Below are 22,685 nucleotides of genomic sequence, written 5' to 3'. Positions count from 1 at the left end.
AATGTCATATATGAAATGTTCTTCAACTATAGTTTTCATAACGAGATTGTATAACAGGAAAGCAAAATAACCTTTATGTCTGGATTGCCTCCTACCTGAACTGACCAAGTGTTCCAACCCTCTGAGTCTTGGGAAGCAGTGCACCGCAGTGCTGATGCACTATAGAACTGGAGCTTGCTACAGCCTGTATATCACAACAGAGCTCCTGAGTCTTTTCTGATACATTTTGTGTCAAAAATGTATCGATGTTAGCAATCTCGGCCATAAATACAAGGTCCTTTCATGTAAACATCTTCTATACTCACTCCATTTATCTGCAACACTTCTATTAATAGATAAATAACAGGACTCAAAGTACATAGATTCAAACCCAGAAGTTTTGTTCAGCAATGATGCTAGTAAGAAAGAGATTGTGTTCTTCCTCAGTGCAATGGCTTCACTAATGTGAGGATTAAAAGCTCTGCACCTCAGCCCTCTGTCACTTCTAATCTGAATTGACAGACAGCCCCCAGAAATGAGTGGGCAATCTTACTCCACTCCTTTAAGCAGAGCAGTGTCTGTGCTATTGATAGCTGGTAGCACTCTCGACAATTTTTGCAGTGGATTCTGCAGCTTATGAGTAGAGGAAAAAAAACCCACAATCTGCATAAATAACTTTACAGAGACACAGTGGGCCACACTCCCAGTGGGTTATTAACTGATGTACTGTGCAGATGGAAAAACTCTGATTCTCCCACACAAAAATTTTGACTCAGTAACTTTGCAAGGTACTTTTCTGTTGTTAGTCTTTCTCCTCAAGTGGAATTACATTTGGTGGGGGAGAGAAAAATTATTCAACTTGTTTCCTCCAAGATTGTGTACAGCTGTGTAAAAGAGGAATCTTACAAGCATCATCTTTCCTGAGGTTTGTTGAATACCAGATACCTGTTCCCCTGTGATAATGAAATGGTTTCTTGCATTATCACAAGAGAGCCTTTTTCTCAGACTCTGCCTGATTCATGCCACTCCTTGTCCATGAACTAATTTGTGCACCTTATTGAAATGCCTGTCTCTGCATATTGATTAATTTAGAGAAACTAAATAGAAAACCACAGTCCTTTTTGGCCCTCCTTCCAGGATCAGAGGGACCTACAAATTTGCACTGGCTCTTCTCTAGTATATCAGCACCACAAAGTAGATCTGCAAATGGACTATAGTTTCTGTGTTTCCAAGTGTCAGGTTGTGCTGGCTGTATCTCTTACTGGTTTTTGGCAAAATCATATGTAGTGGCCCAATCTCTCTCACAGCTACTGCTACTTTGTAGTTCCCTAGCTTTGAAAGATTCTCAATGACAATTTTAAGTGGATTTTGGTACATAATCTATTTTCCCAAGCATCCTCAGTCATGTTATTTTGTGCAAAAACATAGGTAATATGGTCATGAATATAAAATGGTCATTTTATATTCAGAGAGCATTGAGCCATTATAAAAAATAGAAAAGCTGTATTTTGTGTTTCTACATCAGTATATACGAAGCACAGGATATATTGGTAACTAGTGTATATTATACTAATCCTTATTATCTCAAGAAAAAGATTAATTTAAAAACACAAGCACATTGCCACCAGCCTGTCTAATGAACCTTCAAAATGCACATCAATTGCATAAAGATAAATAAGGATGTGTGTATTTAAAATCATAGGTTAGTAATTACTTGATTTGTGCATTTTTAATCAAGCAATCAGGCTATTATGGATGCAGCAAAAATCAGCTGAAATGTGGTCCCTGTTCAGTAAGTAAAGCTTGTACTTATTATAGAAACAGAATTTATTCACATTCATCTATGCATGTGCTATATTCAGTTTCAGAGGAGGAAAAAACTGAGCCTCCCTTGATACCTGCTTAACTGGATTTGTTTTATATTGCACACAGAAATGCACAGAATATTGGCCAGAGGAGCAGGTCACCTATGAAGGAATAGAAATCACAGTTAACAGAGTCATACAAGCAGACGATTACCGTTTAAGGCTCATCACCCTAAAGGTAAATCATTCCAATGTACTTACAGTAGCTTAGCTGTCTAAACCTATAAATGCAGATGTTCAGGGGGAGTTGTGTAGAAAGCTGCTGCACAGTGTAGTGCTGGACAAATTCCAGTTTTCATTACTGAAGTCATCATAGCTTTACCCAGTTCACCAGCATGGAAGTTACAGGAAAATTAGCAGTCAGAGGTTTAGGCTGCATGTGTACAGTCTGAAAGCCACCAGGCCAGTTGTAGTAGTATGGGGTTCACTGGGTAAGCAACCAGTGACTCATTCTGTGCCTTTGTCCTGGGTTCATTGATCATTTAAAATGAAATGTCTGCTCACAGAGAACTTCTTACTTTGCAAGTGTAGTTTTATATACCAGTAAGCATTCTATCATCTTGTGGATAGAAAGTTTCAGTAATGGTTTAATTTTTTAAGTACTTAGATACTACTTAATCTAAAGTACCAAAGTCCTATCTTATGACTCTTTTCATTGCTGGGTTCTAGAATACCAAGCTACATGTTTTAGTAGCAGTTTGTTTACATAAACTTCATACGTCTTTCATCTGCCAGATCTACCCCGACCTCAGTAAAACACAACAATTTCTTTCCAAGCTGGAAAAACTCTCCTTTTATCCAACCAGTTTCAAGTCTCTTCAGCCATATGCTAATGGGCAGAAAGCCAGCATATGACATCCCATGTCTGGATTCAGAGTGTAGAAAGTCTGTCACTCATGCTTTTGGCAAAGGCAGCAAGGAGAAAATCACACTCCCTAACTAGTGGGAAGTGAAGAATATCTTAATGTTGCAGACTTGTAGCTCATCTGGTTTTGCTTTTCAGTTAGACAATGGTTTTGTTTCCAGTACTAGTGGGTCAATGTATCCTCTCTCCAGCTTCAAATGTCAGGATGTGAACTGCTGAGTTCTAGAGCTGAAATAAGTTATTTAAGTTATCTTCCCCTAGAGCTGTACATTTACCATTTAATGGCAATAGTGGAGCAGCAGCTCTGAACCATGCATACATTAAGTGACTTGATAGTGAAAACTGGAAAAACCATGAATTGACTTCAGTTTGCCCTTAAACAGGAGTGTTCAGAAATACTTGATTACTGTATGCTTTACAGAGTGGACCGTCATTTTTCTCTCCATATAGGGGACAAGATTTGTCAGGTTTTGGGAATTTAGAAAAAGCTCAGGCTATAGGCAAGGCTTGTTTTCTGTTCGCAGAGAAAGCTGGCAGTGTCTAGCCACTGAGTCATGATTTCAGCTACAGAATACGTGCTGTAGACTTCAAACTGTCTATTAAATCTTGCTTCCTCCTAGCTGTTCCCAAGTCTTCTCAGTCCCAAGGAACCATCAATACAGAATATTTTGTTCAAGTCAAAGCAGAAGTGTACAGAACCACAGAAGTCAGGATGCTCCAAGCAGAAGCATAAAACTTTTAACACAGCAGACAAAACTAAAGGCATCCAGAGTTCATCACTAGAACTTTGTCTGTTTTCTGTTGCTGTCAACTAAATGATTTATGTAGTGATTCATGTTTTTCTTCAGATGACTTTTACTTTTCTCTCAGTGTTATTGACAGCATTTTTATTATAATTTTTCACAACTGAGTTAAGAATTGAGTGTTCATATCTTCTGTGACTCACACAGTCACACATTCAAAAGCTACTGTGTTTCAGAGCAGTGTTGATCGGGTTGACTGTAGTGAGTTTGAGTGTTATTCGTGATAACTAGTTATGCTCTCTTAAACAAAGTATTTTCTCCCTAGGATAAATAACCTAAAGCCAGACTCTGAGATATGGTAGTAAGAATCTCTGTTCCTGAAGTGAGCTAGACACAGCCTTAAGGATCTTGTGGCTGTGCTTCAGTGAGCACTTTAAGCCCAGTGTAAGATGGAACAACATCTCAATGAAGCCAAGCCTCCCTTTGTCCAGCTCTCTTGTTCTGATCCTTGTGACCTCTCCTATGTGCCCTCACAAGTGTTTGTGACTGTGTGCCAATCCTAAGGGAGAAACTGATTGATCCATCTGAAAATTACTCCATCTCAAGAAAAGAAATGATTCAATGTGATTGCTTTCCCAATCTAGTTCACTGTGAAGCTGTGCAAAAGCTCTGTCATCCAAACAGAAGGATGGAAAGTGCACAACCACAGAGCACTCTTAGCATCCAGTGACTGACAAGCATAGGGAGGGACTTGGGAGTATACGTGACAAACTATTTTCAGATTTTTGTGCCTTGTTCTTCAGAAAGAGTTATATTTGTCTTTTTATTTTTCTCTCCAACTCAGCCAGCCATGGTTTGAAGGGAGGGTTGTGGAAGCTAACACTTCTGTTCTTGGACCTTTTGCAAACATTTACTTTGCCCTGTGCCAGCTGGCTTGTGCAATGGCTGCAAGGGTAAGGCCAGTTCCCTGGGCACCATGTTACTATTTTGCACCTTTAGAAAATCAGACAGAAGGATATCACTTTGAACACACAAAATCAGAAGCTCACAGTGCTACTTGGCACTCCAAAAAGGAAACAGCACATTTGCTATATTCATAACCATGCTGAGACAGAGAATCAGAATTTGTGTCTTTTAAAAAGACCTGGACTGCAGCTAGATACAATTCCCACCTTCTATACTGCCTCTGAATTTCTCACCATGTCTAAGAGAAGAGCAGAATTGATAGGAGACCGATATAAGTCTGTCTGTCAGAAGAGATAGAAAAATAAGCTCCCATCTCTCTCCCTCATCTATTTATCTAGCTATCAGAGACAGAGATATGGCTCCTGGCTCTCTGTCTGTCAAATACATTATGAAAGCAATTATGTCACAAGCACAGCTCTGGCTTTGCTGAATGAATCTGTCAAGAGGGAACAGACCGCCTGGAGTGTTTTGCACACAGCTCTTGGCACTAAAAGAGCAGAATACTTTGTGGGGGGAGGAATTTTTTGGGTGGTTTTTTTTTTTTTTTTTGTAAGGCAGTTTACTGAAGTGTGGTTGTGATATTTGAAGTCCAGATTTCTGTGTTGTGTGTCTTCCCATTTGTATTTCTGTTCCGTTAAGCATTCACATAATGGTTGGGGTTGGAAGGGACCACTGGAGATCATCTGGTCCAACCCGCCTGCTACAGCAAGTTCCCCTAAAGCAGGTTACATGTGCTTGTGTCCAGGTGAGTCTTGAATATCCCAGAGAGAAAGACTCCACAAACTCTGGGCAGCCTGTTTCAGTGCTCTGTCACCCTCAGAAATTTTTTCCTCATATTCAGATGGAACTTTGTGTTTCAGTTTGTGCCCCTTGCCCTTGTTCTGTAGCCAAGCACTACTGAAAACAGCCTTGAACCATGCTCTTGACACCCTCCCTTCAGATACTTACAGATTTTGGTAAGGTCCCCTCTCAGTTGTCTCTCCTTCAAGCTAAACAGGTCCAGCTCCCTCTAAGTGAGGTGCTCCAGTGCCCTAATCCTCTTCATGGCTCTCAACCAGACCCTGTCCAGTAGTGCCTTGTCTCTCCTGAGCTGGGGAGTCCAGAACTGGACACAGCGCTCCAGGTGAGTGGGGTGCCCCCTCTCTAGGGCTGAGTAGAGAGGCAGGATCACTGCTCACAATCTGATAACTCTGCTTTTCTTAATGCACCACTGAATACCACTGGTCTCTTTGGCCACAAGGGCACTGCTGGCTTGTGGGCAGCTTGTTGACCACCACCAGGTCTTTCTCCACAAGGCTGCTTTCCAGCTGGTCAGCCCCCAGACTGTACTGGTGCCTGGGGTTATTCTTCTCCACGTGCAGGACCCTGCACTTGCCTGTGTTGAACTTCATCAGTTCCTCTCTCTCCAACTCTCCAGCCTGCCCAGGTCTCACGGAATGGCAGCACAGCTTTCTGGTGTGCCAGCCCCTCCTCCTAGTTTTGTGTCATCATCAAGAAACGTGCTGAGGGTATTCTCTGCCCCTTCATCCAGGTCATTGATGAGTAAATGAACAGTGCTGATCCCAGTACTGATCTCAGGGCAAGGCCACAGGATATGGGCCTTCAACTGGGCTCTTGGCTGCAGGTCATAGTTTTTGAACCCATTCAGCTAGTTCTCAATCCATCTCACTGTCCTCTCATCTAACCTATGCTTCCTGTGCTTACCTCATGAAGAAGTTACAGAAGACAAGGTCAAAAGCCGTGCTGAAGTCAAGATAGACCATGTTCCTGCTCTCCTGTCATCCATCCAGCGCGCCATACTGTCATAGGAACCTTTCACATTGGTCAAGCATGATTTCCCCCTGGAAAATCTATGCTGAATAATTCAGATAACCTTCTTTTCCTCCACATGTTTAAAGGTGATATGCAGGGTGAGCTATTTAACTGCCTTTTTAGGGATGGAACTGAGGCTGACTGGTGTGTAGCCCCCTGGGTCCTCCCTCTTCCTGTCTTTTTGAAGGCTGGAGTGGCATTGGCTTTGCTTCAGTCTTCAGGCACCTCTTCCGTTCTCCATGATCTTTCCAAGATGATGGAGAGTGACTTAGCAGTAGTAACATCTGCCCGCTCCCTCAGCACTCATGGGTGGATTCCATTGGAGCCCATGGATTTGTGAGCTTCATGTTTACCTAAATGCTTTCTAACCCAGTGCTCATCAACCAAAAGAAAGTTGGCTTTTTCTCCAGAATTTCTTGCCTTCAAGGTCTGGGATTCCTGAGGGCCAGCACTGGCGGTGAAGACTATGACAAAGAAAGCCTTCAGTAACTCTGCCTTCTCTGGATCCTCCACCACCATGGCTCCCCCTTTGTTCAGCAGCAGGACTACATTCATCTTCCCTGCTCTTCCTTTTCTACTGATGCAACTGAAGAAACCCTTCTTGTTGTCCTTGATGTTGCTTGCCAGATTTAATTCCAAAAAGGCCTCAACCTTTCTTGTCACATCTCCGCATACTTTGACAACATTCCTATATTCCTCTATTCCTCCCAAGTGCCATGTCCCTTTTTCCATATTCCATAGATTTCCTTCTTGTGTTGTTGGGTTTTTTTGTTTGTTTTTTGGTGTTTTTTTTTTTTTTTTTTTGCCAGAAGCTTCTTGCTCACCCATGCATGGCTCCTGCCCTCTTTACATGATTTCTTACCCAGAGGGATGCACCGAAATTGAGCTTGGAGGAAGTGATGCTTGAATATTAACGAGCAGTCTTGGATTCCCCGTCTTCTGGGGCTTTAACTCAAGGGATTCCTGCAGTTAGGTCCTTGAAGGAATCAAAGTTATGTCTTCCAAAGTTCAGGCTTGTAATCCTCCTTACTGCCCTCATTCCTTCCATGTAGGATCCACCAACATCTCTTGGTCACTGCAGCCAAGGCTGCCGCCAACCTTCACGTGCCCAACCATATACGTAATACAAGGTCACCTCTCTTTGTTGGCTCCTCTAATACCTGTGTCGAGAAGATCTCATCAGTGCTCTGCAGCAATCTCCTGGACTTGTGTGTGCCCAGCCACCTTGTGTTTCCAGCAGATGGATTTAATCTTCTCAGTCTTAAAGGGAAAGCCATGTTTCAGTATCAATTTTACAATGAGAAGTTCTTGTAAAACCTTTGTGGTGTTTGTTTTAACTGGATTGCAGAAAGGAGAAGAGGTCAGAAACCTGAAACATTACTGGTACACGTCTTGGCCAGACCAGAAGACACCAGACCAGGCCCCTCCTCTGTTACAGCTAGTACTGGAAGTGGAAGAGGCCATGCAGAGTGCAGAGGAGAAGAATGCCCCAGTGATTGTTCACTGCAGGTAAATAAATGTTGTGTCTGAATTCCAAGGGCTTCTTTGCATACAGTGACACACTGCAGAGACTGCCACATGAGCCTTCAGTCACACGTGTGAAATCTTGCCCAACTGCTTCTGAAATGTGCTTGGAACTTCAAAGCTTTAATGACAGCTATTTTCTAATACCAAGTGTTACATTAAGATACAGGCTGAGTTGAACATAGAAGCTGGCAGTGGCTCAGTTACTTGTAGGAATAATTTCAATTCATTTGTCTTACCAGTAATACATGCCTTTAATTATTTTTGAAGGGCCAGGTTAGCAACAGATTAGCATATGTTAGATGAAATTGAGTAGGAAAACACATGCAAGCAGACAAATAATAGCATTAAATTTTAAGCATCAAACCCCCCTGTGTTGTAGAGTCCTTCTTTGATTTTTTTTTTTTAATAAATCATTATTAGGCCGAAGACAAAAATTTAAAAATAACACAAATGAAAGTGTGACAAAGCTGGCTACAGCAAGGACTAATCAATAGTCAGGAAATTTATGCAATTGATAGTAAAACTGAAGTATCAGTGAGAATCCCTGGCAAAGATGAAAACTTCTTACATGGAAGGAGCAAAATCTTTACAGCGGTTTGATGCCTGATGAAAAAATTGTAATTATCAATCAGAGCAGAATAAAAATAGATGAGGATAGATACTTCTCTTCTGTCCTCAGAAAGAAGTGGGATGATGTAATTATCATTTGTAGACATGATGAACGATGTTCTTTTGCACTGCTATCTAGGGAGCATGTTAAGCATCAGCCACCACTATTAAATCAGATGTGCTAGTTGATTTTCACCAAAGAGTGGTTTAAAAAAGTTGGTTCACGCACTCTAAACCATTAAAGTTTAATATAGATGCATAAATGATGTTCCACAGGTCTAAAAGGAAGCCCTGTTTTGCCAGTGTTTAGGAAGGTTAAATATGATTACTTAAAAACTACAGTCTGTTCTCAAAACAGTTGTTCCAGGTAACTAGCAGAAAGCCTGATAAGAAATGCAGTTTATCTTGCCAGGGTAATCTTTCATCGTTTCAATAACATACATTTTGCCAAATTTATTTTTGTACAGAATATTGCTTAATTTTGCATAATGTTTTCTAGGAAACAGCAGATGGTTGCTCTCCAAAAGCCATAGTAAATGGGTATTATACAGTGAGAATGTTTTTAAAGAGCCTCTTGGCAGAAATGGTTGGTAGCCTGGTGTCATCACAGAACCAACTGTAAGCTAATATGGAGTAGTCAATGTTAAAATGCTTGTGTGATAGCACGTGCCCAGTTTTTCTGTCTGTGTTTAAAACAGATGTGGAAAAATTTGGGAGAGTTCAGATGAAAATAAGAAATGGTTTGCAAGGAGGTCCTCTTTGTCCATGGAAATTTGTGACACTCTAGGAGCTCCTTGAAGAACCATGGTATCTGCTGCTGGTTACCACACCACTCTTGCTTTGCATGTTTGTTCTGTTCTCTTGTATGGTGTCATCCTCATGACACTGTAATAATCTGAGGAGAAATGGGGCATTTTTATTAAAAAAAAAAAAAAAGTACTAAGAGACAAGGAGATAGGATTGTGACATGTTCTATGTGGATGATGTGCCACCCAAAGCTTTCGCAGCCACTGAGAGACCTGCAGCTTGTCCTGGGGCAAGCACTGTTTCTTTTATCTAAAAATGGGTGTTGTTCCCTCCCTTTGTAAAACACTGAGGTGACTGGACAGTAAACTGTATCAGGAGCTGTGTGCTGTGGTCTGTTTGGTTTTGATCAAGTGGAAGATGAAGGGCTTGTGGGCAGCTGTGAACTGTGAGCTCCAATGCTGCTTGAACATTTCTTGCCAGTGGTTTTGCATTACAATTTTTTCACAATGGAAATGAAAGTAGGATTTCCTGTAGTTGTGTCAAGTAATTATTCCTGATTGTGCTCACTTAATTATTTCACGCATAAGAAGGGCTTCCAGCATTTGCTGGTATTTTGTTAGGTGATGAGAAGAATTCACAGCTTCTATAGCACTGTGCCTTTGAAAATAAACTCAGTTCTGGTCAGATACAAAAGAGTTCAGGAAAATTTTAAGAATTTTTTTTTTATAGTGAATTTGTTGTTTTCTGCTCTAATTCAAATTACTAGACTGCAGATCTGATCAGAAAATGGCATCACACTTACTATACTGCTGTTAGCTCTAATTATTTAAGCAAGAATTTGGGTTTTTTTTCTCTACTTGTGAATGAAAATAGCTTCAAAGAAGCTATTAAAATTGAGAATTTCAAAGCAAAGTTTGCCTTCAAAGCAAGGCTTGCTGTTGAACCAAATCTTACTAAGAAATGCAGAAGCTTTTTCACAATGGTTCAGTGAGAGGTTTAACAACATACTGGGTCAATGAGTCTCCAACAGTCCATTTTTAGCCCTGTATCTGCAATGTTCACCCTTCTGCTGTGAGTGGCTCACACTTAATCATGTCATCCAGCAAAGTTGGCATCTTTTCCTAGTTATGACTTTCCATCTGGAAGCACCCAGCTGGGAAAGGTTGGAACGACAAAAGGGATGGTGGGGTCTGTGCTGCTTTACTGGCAGTTGTTGGACAGGAAAGTTCCAAAATCCTTCTGACATCTCCACTGCCTCTCTCTGCTCTTCCCTTCCTTAGTGCAGGCATCGGGAGGACTGGCTGCTTTATTGCCACAAGTGTCTGCTGTAAACAGCTGAAGAACGAGGGCATAGTTGACATTTTGCGCACAGCCTGCCAGTTACGGTTAGACAGGTAAGAAAGCCTGCTTCCTTTCCAGAAAAATAAAAAGCAAAAATGGTAATAGTTCCCCTTATTTAAGGAGAAGAATGTAAGAGGGGAAGAACAAACCTAAGTGGAGGCCAAGAGAGAACATTCCTCTGACTTGTAATCTTTGCCTGAGCAGTAAACCTTACCGAAGAGCCCTGGAGCTGATTTAGGTTCATGGCTGGCATCAAAGTCTGCACAGCTGTCCATCTCCATGAAGCAAGGGGCGATCTTTTACCAGCTGAGGAGTTGGCCCCATGTGTTCATACAGAAGCAAAGGCTCAAAGATCTGCTGTACTTCAGATCAGAGCCACAGATCATCATTTTTCTCCCAGAAGGAGTAATGAAAATTTATCTCATATATCGGAGCTGTGAGCCATGGTAGGAGAGACATTGCCTGGGGAAGGAGAGTGCACAACCTGGAGTGTTTGCAGACATATGAAAGGAGCTGTGAAAATCTCCACAAATTCAATGGTTTCCAGTTAAGCATTTCTTAACACACCACCTTGAGTCTGATTATTAAGTAAACAGACTTGAATTTTGTACCAGAGATGTTATTTTTCCTCTCCCACTGGTTTCAAGTGCCATCAAAACATGTCTCAGTGCTCTCTCTAATGATAATGATAAATGTAGTCGGGGGAAGAGATGTCACGAAAAACATACCAAAGATTTTTCTGAGGGAAAAAAAAGAACCTCAACCCCACGCTGAACTTTATTTCAGAGAAGAAATTATGCTCAGTGGGAGGCAAAAAATGAAATGCTTGCTGCCCTGCTGAGGCTCTGATAGACAGGGACCTGCAGGGGCTTAGAGATTTGGCTGTTTCAGTGGATTTTAGCCCAGACAAGGGAAGGCTTCTTGAGAAAAAGAAAACCAGATTATGAATAGTGAGTGTCGATTATCCATGGTCCAGTTAAATATCTGGATGTGAAATATCTTGTCTCTGTGACTAATGTTACACAGGAAAATTGCCACACAAGTGAAGGCTGAAGGCGCCTGCTTACAAATGTGTGTGATACAGCAGGCCAATTGCAAATGCTGGCTTTGGAGGGAGAGGGGAGCTGGCAGTCCCTTCAAGACTCTGAAGAAGGAAGATCATACTTAAAGGACACCATAGGGGAAAAGGAAGACTGCAGGAGCCTCTGTAGCTGCCATGTAGCTCTCAGGAGTGGGATGGAATTGATAAAAGCCATTTAAATGTCAGGGGGTAAAATACTGAAGATGGAAAGCAGATCACCATCCTTCCTACAGAAAAGCATGATTTCTCCAAGGACTGAAAAATAGGGCTTGTAGTCTTTTGGAAGTCATGCTGCCACCCACTCTCATTTTCACTAACTCCCCCCAAAATCTCCAGGAGACTTCAAAAGTAGCCTGAGAGGTTGAGACAGTGTCCAAGCAGCTATAAGAGGGAGGACTGTGTCTCCTTCTCTTGCCTGATGATTACTGTCTAGGATGGTAAGGAGTCACCAGAGACTTAGGGAAAGAGAGCTGAATGGAGGCCAGAGTAGATGTCTGAAGGGATGTACCTCCCTGCTTTACACAGAAATAGAAAGGTTGGCATTAGCCCTGAGAACCACCTTTGAGGCTGCCATGTACCCAGGGGAGGAGAGAACAAAGGGGTTTTTCCCTTCATTCCCTCACAAATCCCTTGGGAAAGTTCTGTGCACTGGGCTTTGCATCAGTGGCCAACAGATGGTCTTAATATAACCTGGTATGACTAAGGAGAGGAAGTAATCATTCCTGCATCCTTCCCACAGTGCTGAGAGACATTTGCTGTCGTTGCCCACAATGCAACTCAGATTTCAAAGGTTTCTGTGGCAAATAGGGGTGAAAACATAATTCTGTGCCAAAGCCTGGACAGCAAGCACATGTCACGGTGTGCATATGTGTGGCAAGGGAGGAAGCCACCACAAAGCAGGAAACTGGATAAAAAGGAGAATAATTTCCTGTGGTCTGAATTTCTGTGGATACCCTCGTGCTTCTGCTGCTACAACTTCAGGGTGCAACCCCACTGTTGATGGAACTTCTTGGGGAGAAATTGTCAGATATGACTAATGTTCCTTGTGTGTCACAGTCTGACACACAGATACATTTCAGTGCTGTGTGGAGCACAGAAGGACTCAGAAACAAATCAACTGTGAGCTTGTATTAAGGAGAGCAGAGGGGGAGGAGATGCTCAGCTAGGAAATTATTTTTTTTAGAAACACAGTCTGTGTTTCTCACCTTTGCTAGATGATGAGAGGTTAGAGAATAGGTCCCTGCCCTTCCCTGCTCATTGTTAAGCGTTATTTCAAGCAGCTGCTTGACAAAATACATGCAAGGGGCTGAGGACAAGGTTGTCTTTCCTGCTCATCTTCCCCCTGACTGGTATGGCTGCTGTGTGACCCATAATGGTTAAGCTGGACCCCATAGAAAAGGGCTGTCCCCAAGGAGAGTGCTAGCAGTCTGCTACCCATTTGGCTTAGAGGAAGCAACTTTTCATTCATGTCCTCTGGTGAGGTTTCTAAGGGAATGCACCACATGTGCTCCTCCTCAGACTGACACAGTCTGGTTGGCTCCAGTCCCCTGCAGGTTCCTGTGTTCCTCAGCTCTCCTTGTCATTTCAGCCTCCTTTTGGCACCACGCTGCCAGGATCTGTGCACCAGCACCAGTGCTGGCACAATTCTGTGTATACTTTCTGTGAACTTCACTTAGAAGTTTTAATTGCCTTCATAGAGGATTGTCAAGAGATCGTATCACTTTCGATGGTACTCAGCAGAGTTTCAAATGTTAGTAGAATCTGCTTAAAATTAACAGCTGCATCCTGATTGGTTTTGCTAATTTCTGTCTCCCCCTGTAGTGCTTATATGTTGGTTAATATGCTACTTGCAGAAATACACAGGCTAATGACACATGAAAAATCAAACTACTTTTGCTCCTGCTTGCATTTCCTTTCAGGTTTTCAGTTTTAAAGAGAACATTAAAAGCTGAAAAATAAGCTGAAGCAAAACAGGTTACTGTGCTGAGGGGTATTTTGCTATCAGAGTGTGCATAACAGTCAACTCAGTTACAAATCTGAGTTGTCCTTTCTAAAGTAACAGTGTGTGCTCCAAAATCCTGATGGCCATCCCTAGTTCTCTGGTTAACTTGCCAAAAGCTTGATGTGGAGTGGCACAGAGGAAAGAATCCTCACTGCAGAATGGGAAAATTGCATCAGTTGTCTGGGCTGGTGTGGCTTGGCCTCGCCTGGCCCTCTTTGGTCCCAAATTCAGTCCCTAGTGCAGCTGTGAAGTCTTGCATAAGCTGCTTCCCCCTTTATTCCCCTGCTCCCATCTATCTCTTGAGGGCTTTGGGGTGGGAATTACTTTTCACAGAAGGGTTCTTGGAGTAGAGGTGCTCAGGTAAGATAAGAGTAAATGATGATGTTGATACTTTCCTGGAGGAGAGCCTCTGCCAAGGAAAATAAATGAATGTAAAGCCCATTCCTGCTCTCACTTTCAAAATGGAACTCAAGGTCAGACTTGAAGCTGGTTGCAATCAAAGGGCACTTCTCACTCATTGCAGAAAGCTTTGGAATGGACCTTTGGTGTGGAGCACGAGCTTCGTGTTAGCTGTGCTATTTCCTCATGTGTTTGCAAGTAATAAGACTGCTGTTTCCCTCCCCTTTTCTTCTTGCCTTTCAGGGGAGGAATGATCCAGACTTGTGAACAGTATCAATTTGTGCATCATGTCATGAGCTTGTACGGAAAGCAGCTTTCTAGAGCAGCAGAAGAATAAGTGTTCATGATATTCCTAAAGGCTAAAGCCAGGAGAACTTTTGACTGCGCTCAGATATATTTCAGATCTGATAAGAGACACGTGGTAACCTGGCTGTCTTAGCTGGAAAGATATTATTTTACTTTGATATTGCTTTTATGCTCTTGTTTGCATTGACATTAAAGAGCTGAGGTACGCCTTGTCTTAAACATATGTGACAGGACGTAATCTTCACCAAAAAAGGCTTATTTATACTGTAAATAATTATAGTAGCTTCATTTGTTACAAAAGCAAGAAAAAAACAAAAAAATCCACTGTCTTCAGTTTGTTCTTTTTTAAAAGGTCATTGCTGATATATCCAAATACAGTGTGAAACTTTTTGAATTGTCATGCTGAAATGTGCCGTATGTTGACTAAGCTTGAAAGTAAATTTTTGCCTCTTTCTGATTGTTTTTACATATAAAATTACCGAATACTGTGTGTATCGTAAACCTTCTGAGCCTCTGCATTGAAAGACTCAAGTAGATTTGCATTGAAATGATGTTTCACACATCATGTTGGCTTGTTCATTTTTTCTAAAGCAGTCCACTACCAGTGTTATCAGAACTAAGGGGGAAACAAGATTTCAATTACATGAGTCAAATTCTTGCCTCGAATTCTTACCAGCAGTGTACCCCAGTATCATCACAATGGGGAGAATCTGAGTAGACATTATTCTGAACATAAATGCTTTGTGCTTTACCTTTTCTTTGTCAATATTTGGGCATCTTAGTCATCTGGCAAACAGATTGTATTTCTGCAAATAGTTTCTATTTTTTACATAGAATAGAATTTCTCCTGAAATATGAGATTCAAAATCAGGTGAGGAATTTTTTTAGTTCATCTTTATTAAAAATCTAATAATAAAATCACTTTTATTCTATGAATTTTTACTTGTTTCAAACCTTTGAGGGTAACCCTGTGTCCAGTGCCTATTAAAATTAATGCAAATCCTAAAGGCAGCTTAAAAAAAAAATCATTGTGAACTTGTTGGCTGCTTTATGATAAATTTGCCCTCAAACCAAATTTAGACAATAATTAGTCCGTTCTAACCACAGGTCCAGGCAACAGTGTTTGCTTTCCAATAATACAGACTGCTGCCTGTGCTTCTTGGTTTAGACTTCCATCAGGCTGGGAGGATTTTAGTTTGTGTTTAATGCTTAGAAGAGAGCACACGTTTTAGTGCTTCACTGAGCAGAGAAAAATGGAGGTACGTAGGATCCTTTACATGAAAGATGAGTGTTTTGTGAATAGAAGCTCTGATGATGACCCACTAAGAATATATTTGCTTCTCTTTATTTGTAACAATAACCAAACCCCACTGCTTCTATTAGTGCAGAAGATTCGGAGAATTTACTGCACTTCCTAATCAGGAGAAGGTAAAGCAGCTCTCAGAACAACAAGGGCTGATCCTGCTCCCACTGATGTTTTGCCATTGACGTCAGCAGGTGCAGGGTAAGGCCTGAAATGTTACGCCTACAACTTCATCACTGTGGGGAAAAAAGTTTCCCAATATTTCAGTACACATCTTTGTGTTTATTCTGTATCCATGAACCTGTAAAAATCCTGTCTGCAGGGTTTGCATGAATGTGTGGCAAAATGTGTTATCTTTAAACCACTTGATTTTATTGCTGTATTTAAAATATTTCCTTCAGTGAGAAGCTAGCAGAAAGAACTGGCATTCTTTTTTAAAATACTGGTGATAGTCATTAAAGAGAGCAATAAACTTAAGCTTTTGAGCATAACATGACTGTTTTATGCAAGTCTTGATAGCTATATTCTCTGTGCTACCAACTTCTTTGAAGGGGTAACTATTCCAACTAAGGACTCCTTTAAAATAACAAAATAACCACTGATATTCTGGTTAATATTGAAAGTGGAACTCCCTGTAAATATTTTTCAGCTTTGCAGTGCCCTTCTGTGTCAAAACTGACTCAGTGAATAAAACTACTTGCTCTGTCATCAGCTTCCCATGCATCTGCTAAAGAATGCTTGTTGGTTGGAGGGCAGTGTGCATATAGGAGGTAAGTTCAATGTATAAGTTGTCTCCTGCATAAGGAGGTTTTCTAGAGGGGAATAACTTTATGGTAAACATGGTAAAAAGGCCTCTAAGACACTGTGACCTTGAGGTCCTTGCACAGATCCTCAGCAGGTGTTAGTTGGCAGCGCTTCACTGACTTGAGTAGAAGTGAATGATTTACAGCAATGAACAAAATCTGGCCTGCTGTCCACTCCCATTCTACGTGTGTGGAATGTCCTGAGAGTGTGGTTTTTGATAAAATCAGGTTGTTTAACATCAATTCACTGCTACAAAGCACATGTCACTCTCTTTGTACGCTCTGGTGATGAGGGCTGCACTGCTGCCACCTGCCATACCAGGCACGAGCAGTACCACTTGGTCAGGATTAAAATATTCAAATGCCTCTTAAAGTGTTATTTTGTCTAACAGATTTGGAGCTAATCCTCCTATTTACTCTCCGTCCTTATCATAATTAACATATTTCTGTCTCTTTTTTTCTTTACTTTTTTTTTAATAGAACTTGAGATCTGAAGGAAATTTTATCAGCTGTTCTGATCTCTACTGGCAGCAGAGGTAGTCTTAAGAAGTGCTTAAGATTAGCAGAAAGGAGCTCTGGCTGTGTGCAAGCACTTGAGATGAGTGGGGCTGCTGCTTCTGCAATCAGTGTGTTTGAAAGTGAGCTGACAATAGGAGCTAAGCTAAGATATGTCTCTGGCTAGTCTTTTACTCCTTCTCTATTAAATGAAAATTCCAAGCATACTTCATCCACCCTCTCCTGCTCAGTGCCTGGGACTCTTTGTACCAGAGACCACAGCATTAGTACCTACAACACAGTGGTTTCCCAGAGGACTGAATTCCTCCCTCCAGGTGGGTAAAAATATAGCAAACATGAGATTATTTTATTTAGAGCTAACTGTGATGTCTTCTGTTTGATAAGCTTTTTCACACTTGGAACAGGGCAGAGCCTAGCTCAGTGTCTTGGTTGTTTGCTGGTTGTTTGGTCAATTTGGTCACCACACTTCAGCAGCTTTATCCTGTTCTTTCTGTCGTGGGAACAGACTAATGGCACATTCTGTCCTCATGCAGGTAGTCTGAGATCAGCAGATGCCAAAGTTATGTAAAAACAAAAACTAAGATTACACTTGAGAGTTGGGGCTGTCCTCAGATAAAGCATGACTCGCTCCCTGAAGGATCAAGATAAAGATGACTTAGTCAAATTATTCTTAAATGTCAACTACCTAGTAGTCATGTAGGGAAGAGAACTTCATTTCTTCCAAGGCTTTCAAAGGTATCTATTTGTTCTGGACTTTTCTTCTATAATTAGTCTGCAAGGGAAAAATCTTAACATGTGAATTTGCAGTTGCAAAGTGTTCTTGAGAATGAAGACAGGACAAAACAGGACCTTGGTTCCTGTCACTTCCCTGCTGTCTTTTCAGAAGAGGAATCGTGCAGCTTGCACATAGATGGTCATGCCTTATAGATTTGCTATGGAGAAAAAAACAAAACACTTTTTCTGAAGTCCCTGGAGAAAACCTTTTTTCTTCTGCCAAGTCTGTAGATGTATATTTCCTGGTGTCTGCAAGAGTGACTGTCACCTTAGGATAAAGTAAGGCAGTTCAAGGAAGCTTTTTTCCCTGCAAGTTAAAAAAAATTCTCCATTCAAAAGCACAGAAAAAATATGTGAATGAAAGCAGCATTTGCCTCTTTGTACATAAAGTACAGGCAAAGATCTGCATAACACAGGCATTGATTTCTAGTGCCTCAACTTCTTTGTGAATATGTGAATTTCACATATTCACAAAGAAGTTAATTTCTTTGATTACATGCAAGGATCCAATCTCCTTTCAGCACTGATAGAGATCACGCTCCAGCACCTGAACACAACAGATGCTACATTCTCGTGGCATGGTATGAAAGTCACAGAAGGGGTTATGATTAGACCTGCCCAAGCTTTTGGGCCATGTAATACCCAGCAGGGCAGCAGTGTCAGCTTTACTCAGATGATAGCAAAGCTGAATGAATGAAGAGAGAGACTGAATTACTTACTCAGAATTAATTGGCACCAGAGCTGGCAATATGGCTCTGAACATTTGAGAACATAAAGCTTAAACAGTCTGGCAAAAGGACCTGGGTATTGCATTTCCTGACCCCTTCTCTCTGCTGGACCATGCTACTCAACTTGTGTTCCTTCTTGGTTCTTTATCTCATCTGCCTGTTGCTGCTTATGCTTTAAATAGAATTAAATAAGTCACTTTCTTGCACTGCTGTTAACCTAATACCTTGATAGCCAGTGTTTTCCAGAAATCATCTCTTTCCTTGGACAGAGCTTGTCTTATTAGACACCCTTCAGAGGGCTCAACCTCTTCTGCATAGATCTTCATCCCAGAATTTTTGGGGTATAAATCTGCAGTTATGTGCATCTTAATAATGGCATTTCTCCATTGAGAAAAAGTTGTTTGCCTGAGCTAAAGCTTTTTTATTAGTCTGACCTTAACTCCCCTGTTTCCAGAACCAGCTGCAACTTTCCTCTGAAAAGCCAAATGCAATATTTCCATGGATCAGAGGGGGAAAATCCTGCATATCTCTCCTTTGCATGTTTAGCTTGTTTGCCTCTGAAGTGGACACAAGGAAACATGTCAGGAATTAAGTCAAAACTGATAATGCACAATGGAAACCTCCTCTTGTAAATGAGCTTTGACTCCTTCTAATTCAAAAGAAGGAAAGCCATGTGTGATTGGTTTTACCACATCCACTGTTGTCTTTTTGGTATTTAGGATGTTGTGAGGAGTACTGAAAGCAAACACAGGCAGCACAAAGGTCAGGGTGTCAGTTTGGATAGGTGGGAGGAATTGGATTGTGTTGGCAGTATTTTGGTTTTTGTTGGGGAAAACACAACTTTCAGTCCAGAAAGCAGGTTTCTCTGTAGCTAAGTTGGGCTCTTGCTACTGAAGTAGAGTACTGAAGACATAAGTGAAGGTTGGTTTCTTCGTGCATTTATTAAACAAGCAATAAATAACACCTTATCTACTTCACGAGGTGACCAGTCCCATTTCCACACACTTCTGATTTGATGTGTGTTAACAGAACATGAGCTTCCAGACAAGCGAGCAGAGTGTCTGCCTTGCTGGATTCCTTCTTTAGTCTGTGAAACAGCATATGTTTGTTTTGGCTGTCTGAGTGTGGTATTTTTTGCTCACTGGGAAGGCTGACTCTGTTTCAGCCTCTGCACTGTTTTTCTCTTGGTTTTTTGTTAAACTTTTCACCTTCCTCTTTCTTTCCTAGACTAGCAGAAATCACCTAAAAGTCATCAGGAGAAAGTGGCATATTCCTGGAGGGGAATGGGAGGCTGGGGTGTCCATTGCTTTTTCCAGAGTTTACCTATAAATTTATTCCCATCAGCCTGTGGAAGTTGGCTAGATTTTTATATTCTTTGGTTTTCTCAGTTCCTGTGTTTTGCAGAGCATAACCCAAGTACCTCCTGCACTAGACTCCATTTTAAACTGAATTTAACATAAATATGGAGTAGACAACAAGATTCTGTTCCAAAGAGAAATCAAGTGAGGTCAGTTAAGTAGTTTATTGCCAGTCTACCTTGTTAAGCAGTGCTTTGTTGCAAACAAGATAGGTAGTTTGTATCCTGCAGAATGGATTGGTCTTAGCCACCTAAAACAATCTCTTGCACTATGTCAGCAATGCTGTGGTTAACAGCTGAAGTTAAAAAAGCTGAATACACTGAGCTGTGTAAGTAAAGTACCCTTCCCATTGGGAATTAAGTCCTCCACATGAAGAAGTGTGGCAGAATCTTAGACTTATTAAGGAGTAGAAGAAAGCTGATTAAGGAATGGTCTCCAATCTGAAGTTGTGAACTGATCTTGTAAAGCACAGAGTCCCTGCTTGAGTAACTGAATGAACTGGCTGGGCTTGGAAATGAGAGAAAGTGCTGCATATATAATTTTCAAATAAACATAAAATAAACAAAGCCAAAGCCTGGAGGTGTGAAAGCAGCACTGAGGAACAACTTAAACATCAAAGCAGGATTTTTTGAATGTTTAAGTTTTTGAAACCTGAACCATGTATTTTGGTTTTAGCATGAAAAAACCTGTTAAATTATTTCATAGACTGCCTTTGATCAAAGTTTTGAAATGACGTCAAAATCATTCATAAGATAACTTGGGCTTGTAGAGGTGATGTTTATTTTTAAATAAAAAGGTATCTTTTTGACCTGCAGAAGGCTTATTCCTTTTAGCATCATTCTTGAAGTTTTATCACCCTGTTATTCCAAGAATGAGAAAGTGCTGAAGCCAGTGCAAAGGATGTAACAACACAGCCCACAAGAGGCCAGTATGTATTTAAGTTTTGAACAATTGAAATCCATATCTGTCCAGTGTAAAAGGACCCAGGCATCTTCCTAGGAATGCAACAAGCTACACAACTTCATGTGAGCTGAGGGACACAGAAAGGCCAGTAATGGTTGTGAAAGCTCCTGTGGTAGGAATAACCAGAAACTTATCAGCTGGGATAAAAAGGTAACATTTACATAAACATATTTTCTCAAGAATGACAGAATACTTTGTGTTCTGTGGCTGTGGTCAGGCAGGGTGGAAATTGGCTGTGTGAGTCCAATACCTTTAGACTCACATCTGCTTTGCTTTTCCTTTCCTTCCCTTACAAAGAAAGCAACTTTGTAAAGTATCACTCCAAAGTGTAATTTTCACCTTCAGAAAAACTCTGGTGCCTCGGATGAAAATTTTGATCAGACAATAGAAATCTAAGTAAAGGGAATTGTATTTTTGAGGTGAAAGGGGGAAATGTAAAGGTGATTGGATGACTTTTAAGCCATGCCACTGTAGCTTTTGTAGGATTTGAAAATCCAAATCTGAAGGCATGCAAAGCAGTGGAGCAGTGAGCCAAGCAGCGTCCTGTATCCCTTCTCATTTTATCACTGGGTGATGCTGCTGCTGTGGATTTGCCTCACAATAGTTGAGGGGCAAATCCACAGCATCCTTTTCAAGGGCCTCTTGCTGTAGGGTAATATCTCTTCTCTTCCTAACCAGCTCAAATCAGTGCTGTCACCAATACCCATGACCATTGAGAGAAGGTGGCCAAGGGGATGGGAACACCCTTGGGTAGACCAGGTATAAGGAGACACAGTATTTGTGCATCATACAGGCAGCCTGGAGGCAAAAGCCAGCTCAGCATGGAGATCAGGGTATATATGTCCTGTTAAGGAAAAGGATCTCTTTGGGGGATGCCCAAAACAGAGCACTTTTGGCATATCTGTAATTCCTGCTGGCAACAAAGGAAACTCTCAAGGTCATATGGTCTTAACATTGTCTTTCCTGTGGGCTGTATCTTCCAGGCTGCCATGCATAATCTTAATTTTATCATTTGTGCACCCCAAATCTTGGGAAGGCTTTTTGGGTTGATTTTCTTCTGCCCCAAGATCTTTCAGCAGCATAAACAACTGTATCAGAGGCTACAATTCCTTACTGCACCTGTCTTGTCACAGGGCAATTTTTAAAACTAGAGAGCTGCAGTTTCTAGATGACTAATACTCATCCCTCAAGGACAACAATTAAATAGCCCAGTTTCCCCAAACTACCCTTCACACATGGATCAATCTTGGATTATCTTGGCTTAAATCAGCCTTCTTACTTTCACTGCAGTGAGGACAATGACCCAGTTCCCAGCCACATCCAGTGGGAGCAGGTAGTGCACAGGCTCTGGTGGAATTCACCAATCCCTCTGTATGTGATACACTTAGGAGAGTAAGTGGGGAGGTCCTTGGTTAGAAAGAAGTGCAGTGAAATAGCCTAAATGAATAAGATATATTAACTCAAGCTGGTAGTCAAGTTTCTTTTGATATTCCTGGTGTAAAATGGAGACATTTTGCTGCTAACCACAGGAAAAAAAAACTCTGCTTCAGAGTGGTGTTCTCAGGGAGCTTTAGAAATTAATATTCACAGACAGCTCCTTACTGGTCAGTTTTTGGGGAAAAATCCAAACCAGTTTTACTTGAACTTAACAACTAGTTAATACTAAAATAAACTCTATGGCTTCATTCTGATAGAAAAATGTAGCTCTTTGAAGTTTTCTGCAATTAAGCAGTTTAAAGCAGAAGGATTTGTCCTAAATTATGGAAATTTACCTAGACATAGGGCATGAGCAGCACTGAAGAGTTTAATGCAGCTTGTGCTGAACAGAGTCAGTTCTAATGGGCTTTTTGATCTATCCAGCTGTGAAGCCTTCTTGAATGACATCTGACATTGAACACCTTACAGCACTCCAGCACAGCAAGGCAGCCCCATTTTCTCATTGTCTAGGTGACAAGATATATACAGAGAGAGCAAATTACTTGCCCAGAATCCTGCAGG

The 22,685-nt window shown here is 41.2% G+C and overlaps 1 protein-coding gene across 2 annotated transcripts in view; it reads left to right on the top strand.

The window, feature by feature from the left end:
• PTPN5 (protein tyrosine phosphatase non-receptor type 5) overlaps window positions 1-16,073 on the top strand; it is a 77,289-nt gene extending 61,216 nt beyond the window's left edge. For both annotated transcript variants that reach the window (XM_030240197.2, XM_030240194.2), the window contains exons 11-14: window positions 1,912-2,022; window positions 7,579-7,739; window positions 10,394-10,507; window positions 14,180-16,073. In XM_030240197.2, the coding sequence (XP_030096057.1) occupies window positions 1,912-2,022; window positions 7,579-7,739; window positions 10,394-10,507; window positions 14,180-14,273 (480 nt within the window). In that variant the 3' untranslated portion in view covers window positions 14,274-16,073. The remainder of the gene's footprint in view (window positions 1-1,911; window positions 2,023-7,578; window positions 7,740-10,393; window positions 10,508-14,179) is intronic.
• Window positions 16,074-22,685: the final 6,612 nt, after the last annotated feature.

This window comes from Serinus canaria, chromosome 5 (genome assembly GCF_022539315.1).
Source record: "Serinus canaria isolate serCan28SL12 chromosome 5, serCan2020, whole genome shotgun sequence".
NCBI lineage: Eukaryota > Metazoa > Chordata > Aves > Passeriformes > Fringillidae > Serinus > Serinus canaria.
Note: the sequence above shows the minus strand (reverse complement) of the source record. Positions and strands in the feature narration are given on the sequence as shown.